This window comes from Lotus japonicus, chromosome 4, assembly GCF_012489685.1.
Source record: "Lotus japonicus ecotype B-129 chromosome 4, LjGifu_v1.2".
In the NCBI taxonomy this organism is placed as follows: domain Eukaryota; kingdom Viridiplantae; phylum Streptophyta; class Magnoliopsida; order Fabales; family Fabaceae; genus Lotus; species Lotus japonicus.
The window spans coordinates 26,812,407-26,821,381 of record NC_080044.1 but is presented as its reverse complement, the minus strand read 5'-3'; the positions used below and the strand labels follow the sequence as shown (position 1 = coordinate 26,821,381).

Genomic DNA, 8,975 nt, shown 5'->3' with positions numbered 1-8,975 from the left:
GTATTTTAGACACGATATTCTCCTCGCTGAATCTTCTAATTCTTCAAAGAAATATCGGTATGATTTTTGGTTTTCGAGGCTTGTTTTTAATGCTATATATAGAGGTTGGAAAACGCGGGAAAATGAAAGTTTCGCGAACCTGATTTTTCCGGCTTCATTCTCCATGAATTCTAAGATAGGTTTTGGCGAAAGAATTCCAAAACTAAAAAGAGGTTCCCTTGTATTTTAGGCGACTAATGCAAAGTCGGTGTAAAACTATTTTGCCCGATAAGTTACTTTTTGCATCGAATGTCGGAATAGAAAACTTTCTTCTGAAGAAAGATTGAAATCATCAAGAGAAATGGGTGTACGCGTGTGGAATCTTCATTTGATGTTATGAATAGAAAAAGTCTTCATTGTCGGGTGATTCTAGGGTTTTGAAATACCAGGGTTTCGGTTTCGGCAAACTTCCGATGATTGGAATCGGACGTTCGTAGATCCTAGAGTTTCGCCTCGAAACGATTGTGATGTATGGAAAAAGAGAAGTTCTAACATTTCTCTGAAGATTTTTGGAATAAATTCCTACAGTGTTCCAAGGGTGGAAGATTTTTGGAAATTTATTCTTATAGTGTTCCAAGGGTGGAAGATTAGTCTTTTCCTGAACTTTCTCCTTCATAAATTTATTTCACTAAATAAACTCTTGTTCAGGTTTCTCTTCACAATACGTCAAACCTAATCGTAAATGGAAATCTCTCCCACTTATTCTAAGCTTAAAAACTTGGGTCTTACATGTATTATCCAAGCCTACACCGAATATTCCTTTAATCCTCTTCCTGGCGGTCACAGACAAAGTTGTTAGCACAGTCTTGTTTCAAGAGGAGGCTAAAAAATACAAGATCATTTATTTCGTCAGCCATACTTTGCAAGGCGCTGAATTGCGATATCAAAAAATCAAAAAGGCTGCTTTGGCAATTCTGAAAACGGCAAGACGCCTCCGGCCATATTTTCAAAGTTTCCAGGTGAAAGTCAAAACTGATATTCCACTGAGGCAAGTACTACAAGAACCGGACCTGTCAGGGCGGTTAGTCAGTTGGTCAGTAGAATTGTCTGAATACGACATCCAGTACGAGCCAAGAGGAACTGTAACAATCCAAAGTTTGATTGACTTTGTGGCAGAAATGACGCCTACCGATGGCGAGAGTGTGTTTGGAGAATGGATTTTGTCTGTTGATGGTTCTTCCAATGACAAAGGAAGTGGGGCGGGAATAACGATTGAAAGCCCGGATAAGATGGTGATCGAGCAATCTTTGAAATTTGAATTCAGGGCAAGCAACAACCAAGCCGAGTATGAAGCACTGATAGCCGGCTTAAGGCTCGCCGTTGAGTTAAGAGTTCACAAGTTGTTCATCAAAGGCGACTCACAGTTAGTATTTAAACAAGTGAAAGGAGAGTACCAGGTGAAGGATCTACAACTTTCTAAATATTTGGAAATTGTACACAGGCTGATGATGGAGATTGAAAAGGTTAGGATAGAACACATTCCAAGAAGCCAAAATGAGCGGGCAAATGTATTGGCAAAGTTAGCTAGCATGGGACGATTGGGTAATTACCAAACAATCATTCAAGAAACTCTTCCTCGCCCCAGTATTGACCTTGTTGAAGTAAAGATAAAGGCGGTAAAAGCTATAGCAGAAGGGGAATCCTCGTGGATGGAGCCCATTAAAAAATTTCTTCAAAATCCCCCAAGAGAAGATGATTTAAACACAAGAGAAAAACACAGGGAGGCCAGCTTTTACACATTAGTGGGCGATGAACTGTACAAGCGCGGTATAATGTCACCATTACTCAAATGTGTGGACGCTAAGGACGCCCAGGGGATCATGGGAGAAGTTCATGAGGGAGTATCCTCTAGCCACATAGGAGGGCGATCTTTGGCAGTAAAAGTGCTAAGAGCGGGATTCTACTGGCCGACATTAAAAAAGGATTGTTTAGAATATGTGAAAAAATGCGTTAAGTGTCACGTTTTCTCTGATTTGCATAAAGCCCTGCCAGAACATTTGACAACCATGATGGCACCGTGGCCCTTTGCTATGTAGGGGACAGACATACTAGGTCCATTTCCAATGGCAAAGGCACAAATGAAGTATATTGTTGTGGCGGTGGATTACTTCACTAAGTGGATAAAGGCTGAGGCATTGGCAACCATTACCGCCGCCAAAATCAGAAATTTTTTATGGCGAAGGATAATATGCAGGTTTGGTGTTCCCATGGCGCTGGTAATGGACAACGAGACTCAATTTACTAGTAATTTGACAAGAGAGTTTTGTGCAGACTTTGGGATTGAAATGCGGTTTGCATCAGTAGAGCATCCTCAGACCAATGGGCAAGCGGAATCAGCTAATAAAGTACTTTTAAATGGTTTGAAGAAGAAGTTAGACGAGGCAAAGGGTCTTTGGGCGGAAGAACTACCAGGCGTGTTATGGGCATACAACACAACTGAACAGACAAGTACTGGAGAAACGCCATACCGTCTGACTTACGCCCGAAAATTTGCAACAAAAGTAGTTCCAAGAACCATGAAGGCAGGAGATTAAGTGCTCCGGAAAAGGACGCTACCCAACAAACACAACAAACTCTCGCCTAATTGGGATGGACCTTATAGGGTGATGGCAGACATTGGAAATGGAGCCTATAAGTTGGAACAATTAGATGGAAAAAGTCCACCAACGTGGAACGCCTCGCATTTGAAGCAGTATTTTAGTTAAAAGAAACAACAAAAAATTAAAGAAGCCGCACTCATTTTTCCTTTATAAGGTTTTTAATGAGGCGGCAAATGTAAATGAAGGGACGATAGCTCCCATATTTTGAAAAATCAATGAAATTTTTTCTCTTCAAGTGATTTTAGTTTTTATCAGTTTATACGTGTTTGAATATTGGGTGGAATGAATCAACTTAAGGTACAAGCTACCGCGAGTAAGTCTTTCGGAATAAGAAAGCATCACCGCTGAGTACACAAAGCCTTGGCAATTCTAGTGACCACTAGAAACCAAGCCTCGTGGAAAAATTGACTAAGGTAATATAAGCCTAAATCTCCAAAACTCAATAAATAATAACAACAATAACATAGTTGTAGAAAAGAAACTTCATTGAGATAAAAAGGGCGCGACCCACACACATTACAAACAAAAAGTGGGCGAAGCCCAATACAGGGTGAAAATTGAAACGGGCACAGCCCATGAACAAAATAAACAACAACATAAAAATAGATCAAGCCAGGCTTTCATTGTTGGCGTTGTTGTCTTGGCTTGCATCGGCTTTGGGGTCTCTCCCTCCTTCGTCGCCATTCTTGTCCTCGCCATTGCCATTTACACCATTCTCTTCCTCAGATTCACTCTCAGAGTTAAACTGAGGAAGGAGGTCAAGATCAACATCATCATCGCCAACTACTTGGCCATCCTTAATCTCCTTTAAAAAACCGATGCGAGAAAGGTCAAAACCAGGTTCAACAACACTGATCTGCTCTTTGGCCTTTACAAAGCCTTGAGCAAATTGAAGGGATGCACGCCCAAGAATGGAAGCCTTCATGCGCTCATGCTTTTCCGCCATCTTTTGGCACTTAGCCTAAGCAGCAGTGTGTTTGGCGTCAATGGTGTCCTTCAAGGACTTGGTCTTCTGCAGGAGCAAGTCGGAAGTCGACAAGTCCTCATTTAACTTAGCACATGTTTCTTCAGCCGACTTCAGGCGCTTATTGGCAGCTTCAGCGTCACCTTTTGCTCGCTCGTAAGCAGCCTTCCAATCGACCGCTTTCTTCTCCAGGTGTTGTTTAACCGTGTGCATGTCCTTCACATGCTGGACCATTCCCGCCACATTACTGGTGGCCGAAAGCGTATGATGGATGGCCATAAAGGCAATGTTGGGAGGACCTTGACCAGCGATGTCTTTATGGATCGTATTGTCAAAAGTCCGGTTCATAAAGTCTAAACCGTCAAAGCGAGGATCAGACAAACTTAGCAAGGCAGGGAGAGCCTCGCCTCCAACAACTGAACTAGAGCCAACATGAACAAATGGTGTCCGTGGGCGGTCAGTCGACGCATTTGGATCTTGACGAGGTGGCGGGAGATTGTCATTTCCCTTCTTTTTCTCAGCCGGTTTGCCCCTTGAAGTCAAGCCGGATTGATTCAGAGTCGCTTGGTGCAGAGGTTTGTCACCAACAACTTTTTCAGTAGCGCCCGAAGTCCTTTGGCGCTTGGGGTCTCTGACATTACCTGAGTCAGAAGTACCCTCGTGTCTTTTCTTCTGCTCAGCCTCAGCAGCCCTCTTTCTCGCCGCCTCAGCAGATTGGGCGAGATATTCCTTCATTTTCATCGGGCTAGCATCAACCTTACCTTTACCCATCGTGGCTGCACAAAAAAAAGACAAAGTTAAGAATAACGAATGAAGTGATAATTTAAAGTTACACATGAAGATCATCGACTTACTAAAAAATTGATTCAAGGTGCCAGTTTTTGACGCCTCAATAAAGTCATGACCAGAGAATACCGGCAACGACTGAAGATAATCAGCAACCCCTCGCTCGGATTCATCTAAGGCATCATAGGAAACAAAGATTTTTCGGCGAGGATTTTTCGTCCAGTAAAAAGGAAAGAGAGGGCAATTGTTGGAATCCCGGAACAGATTCTTTATTTCTGGCGACTCAACAACCTTAAAATATTTTTTCTGCCAGACTTTATAATGGCTCTTAAGTGCGGTGAACCGGCTCATTTTCTTACGGGCTAGAAGGGGAACCCACTTGATCGAAGTAGGTTTTTAAGTAACGAACTTATAGAAAAGAAAAAATAAAGGGTAGGTGGGCGTGAAGCTCAAATGATCACACAAGATCTCGAAACAACGAATAAAGCCCCAGGCGTTGGGCTGGAGCTGGCAAGGCGCCACATTCAAAAAATACAAAACGTGACATATGAAAGGCGAAAAAGGAAGTTTGATATTCAGATCAGTAAAAAAATAACCATAGACATAAAAGAAGTCGAGCGACTCATCTGACGCGTCTTTTCGCAAAAGGACACAATCATCCTCGCCACAAGGGAGAACGTTTAACTGCAAATCATCGTTGCATGAAGTGGCGGGATTCACTTTCGTGAACCCTTGAGCTGATATTCGAAGGGAGTTGATACTCCCAATACTACCCCAGATAGAACGCCACAAACACTTATCTTCAACCAAGTGCACATTTGTCCGCCATTCCGGCGAGGACAAACCTTCATTGGAAGAAAGAACAGAGTCAACAGAGCCGGTGGGGCCGGAATCATCATGAATCAAGGGCGAGTCAGGAATTTCAATGACAGATGGTGAAGAAATTTCACCGCCTGATGAAGGGGAGGAAAGTTCTAAAAAAGAAACGCTAACACTGTTCAACGACATACTGGGCAGTCTCATTAGAGGTTTAAAGAAAAAAGATGAACAAATTCAAGAACGACAGAAAGAAAACAACAAAACGAGAAAGAAGTGTGCGAAGAACTCACCGGAGGAGGGGATGTGAGATTGGGTGAGGAGAGCGTCGGCTAAAGAGAAACACCGCGCAATGACAACGATCGGAGCAAGCAGTTTGAATCAAAAGTCAGGAGGAAACAGTTTTTTAGAATAAGGGCAAGAGCAGTAAAATTGTAGAAAGTAAAAGTAAAGAAGAAAAGAGGGGAGGTTTTATAGTGGAGGAAAGAAGAGAGAGAACGAGTGGGAAAGAGTATGAACCGACGGAAGAAGAGAGAGAACGAATGGGAAAGAGTACGAACCGACGGGAATTTTGAAAAAATTTGAAAAGTTTTGAAAAAGTGTAGTTGAAAGAGGAAAAGACATCTCACGATCCAAGGTTTTCCCCAAACGAAGCAACTCCTCGAGACGCACGCACACACAGATTACATTCATTGCTAATGATGACAAAATCCAGGAAAAGAGGAATGCGTGTGTCAGTGAAAAAGATTCGATTGATGTTTGATCGAAGACCGCCAGGCAGGTAACAACACACCAACATGAGTGAATGACTCACGCTACCAAAAGAGGGCGATGTATGCGCATGGTGATAATATCATCAAGGGAGAAAAATGGCAAAATTTCTTACCAAGGCGATGCGAGACAGTGGATGTTTGAACCACTAAAAGATACGATAGACATTTCGACTCAAGAATCTTGAACCTCATGTCTTAGGGGCTTGTGGACTGGGCGGGACATCCCTCATATGATTCCCGCCCATTACACTCATGGAAGATGGCGACGCGTCAGTCTGGCAAAGGTCACGGGCGACGATGGAAGGTCTGAAGGTCTATCGTTTTACCGGGGGTCCCATCTGCCAGCTAGAAGATTCTTTTGGGTTTGTCTTATCTGCATAGGGATTTGGGCCTCGCTTGTAAAGGCCCAAATATAGGAATAATCTAGATGTTGACCACACACCCTCTATAAAAGGGAGATTTTTACCTTGTATCTGACAACTTTACTATCATTAATGAGAATGTTTCCTTTTTATTACATCATGTCCATATTTGTGCTCTGTTAGGGTTTTCTTAGTGTACCTTTCTTACTTAAGATATTCCTAGTACAGAACAATGATGGAGTGACGATGATTGGAGCGGTCAGACGACAAGTGCAGCACAAATAAGCCTCTAGGACGACTAAAGTTTTAGAGGAGGTTGTGAAAGAAGAACGTGTGCATGCCTTCCCAGAGATGGTGAAGGAGAGCCACGCAAGTGATACAGCGGGTGGTGGATGAACCGTGGCGTGGCTAGTAGTATATTGGTCAGGTTAGGATTTAAATATATTTTATTTTATATAATTATCTTTATACATCCAAGGTAACATTAAACTTTTAATTTTACCTTAGCTCTTCTCAATAGATAATAAATTAAATTCATGACGTTTATCATTTAAGATTCAATTTAAACTTATAATATTATATATTTATATTAAGTTTAAATAATTATTCATTTAGAAAATTGTACTTTAATTCTTTTGAAATTGGTCTTTATTTCATTTCAAGTATATACTATAAATTATACTCAAATAATAATTACAAAAGTTTATTTTAATTATTGTAAAAAATATTTTTCTCATATATTGCACGGGCTAAAATACTAGTTTATAAATATTTTCCATTTATTAAATTCACATTATCACCATAAAAAAAAGCTCATATTACCACATGACTAAAAAAACAATTATTTTTTAATTTCCTCCAAATTTTATGTATCCAACTTAAATATTTTTTTAGTCATTTTTAATATATTTGCATTAGGTTTAATTCCCTAAATGTTATTTTAGCTTTTAATGTTACTCCAAAGTAAAGAGAAATATTATGTAAAATTAGTTAAGGTATGTTAGGTGATGTTTTGGCAAACGAATTACCATATCATCATTTATTCACATATATTATACGTTACACGTGGCAATCATGCATCCTACCTCCCCCTTTACCCTTCCTTTATATAACCTTATCCCCACTCATTCCCTTTCTCTCACACCATTCATCTTTATCCTCAACTTTCACCATGAACCAAAGAAATAAAACAACCACACCTCGCCATCTCCGTAAGTATATCAAACTCGGTGCCCTAGCTAAGATTCGTGACGCTCGTATCAGTGCTAGATCGAAACAGATTAACTTCATCCATGAAATTCCTATCAATCATGCTCTCTCATCGTCACAACCCTCATCTATTACTCAGCATGAGGCCAACTCTGTTGAAACAATTCCTCTCTTCCTCACCAGGATCCATGGCCCTCACTGCCCACAAAGGAAGAGGCTCACTGCTACAAAGCCAATCACCTATGTACCCATCAATCCCTCTATTGCCTTGCCTGATCTAGCTATTGAGTCCTTTGGAAATGATGTTGACATCGCGATTTGAATGCAATTTGTTGAAAAAAAGGAATGTAGAGAACTTTGGATGTGCAGATCTAGCACTTTTTGGTTGAATTATATGAAATTAAACTTTCAATTTCACATAAATTTTTGCGATGTTTAATTCCAATTACATTTAATTATAAAAAAATTGTTGCTTTTGTTTTTACATTTAGGAATATGTGGGGTGTAGTGTGGACGCAAAGAAGAAAAAAGAGCGGTTAATGTATCAAGAAGAAGAGTACATGCTAAAGAGTTCACCTGATGTTAAACCATGTCACGTTGAAGGAAGTCTAGATTCTGAACACATTCTGAAGATGCCTATTTGTCATAGGCATTGATCAATCATTAAAGAAGAACTAAGTCTAAAATGTCCTAAAACAATGAAAACACCTAAATTAACCAAACAAACTACACGAAAAATGACTGAGAAAACTAGCCTTAAACCTGGATCATCACACCCCTATACTCAACGTTAGATTGTCCTAAAGTGAATAACAAATTAACAATAAAACTTGTCCTCAAGCAAAAAAACACTCTAAGTCAGATGCAAGCACATATTTCTACACTCAAGACAAATTTCTACACACAAAGCAATTCATGGAAACAGTCATACTAAGAGACTAAGTGACCTTCAACGGGTGAAAATGAGAATCACAAAGACTACCAATATGTGGGGGTTTTACAACCAATTTCTAACTCCCCAACCTCATATTGAGAATCCACTAATAATGGTCATCGGTATTTCTTATGAGCGCACATGACATTATTTTCTTCTTTATTTCTTTTAGGTAAACCCCATCTAAAGTAGGAGATATAGTGGTGCTCGTGCACCTATGCACACGAAACCCTCATGCTCTTACTCATGATAGAAGCTAGATTAGTTTTTTGAACAACGTAGAGAAATGATTAGGGGTGTTCTTAATGGGGTAAGTATCTCTTGTTAAGTTCAAACGTTTAATCATATCGTTTATCATGTTTTGTACAATAACAATTTTAAGGGCATATGTGGAACACTAAAATTTCATATTTAAGGAACACTTTTCACTTATCTTCTATGCCTATAATGTTTTGTCCAGGTATGATTAGTCTACACTAAACGACAGTTCAA

The 8,975-nt window shown here is 40.1% G+C and overlaps 1 protein-coding gene across 1 annotated transcript; it reads left to right on the top strand.

Annotated features, from left to right (window-relative positions):
• Positions 1-7,511: 7,511 nt before the first annotated feature.
• Positions 7,512-7,871, top strand: LOC130712558 (uncharacterized). Its single transcript, XM_057562387.1, has one exon. It carries the CDS (start codon positions 7,512-7,514, stop codon positions 7,869-7,871), a length of 360 nt encoding a protein of 119 aa, XP_057418370.1.
• The last annotated feature ends 1,104 nt before the right edge of the window (positions 7,872-8,975 follow it).

What these genes read in the sequence shown, in the direction of transcription:
- LOC130712558 (XM_057562387.1), top strand. Translation starts at nt 7,512, where the DNA reads ATGAACCAAAGAAATAAAACAACCACACCTCGCCATCTCCGTAAGTAT.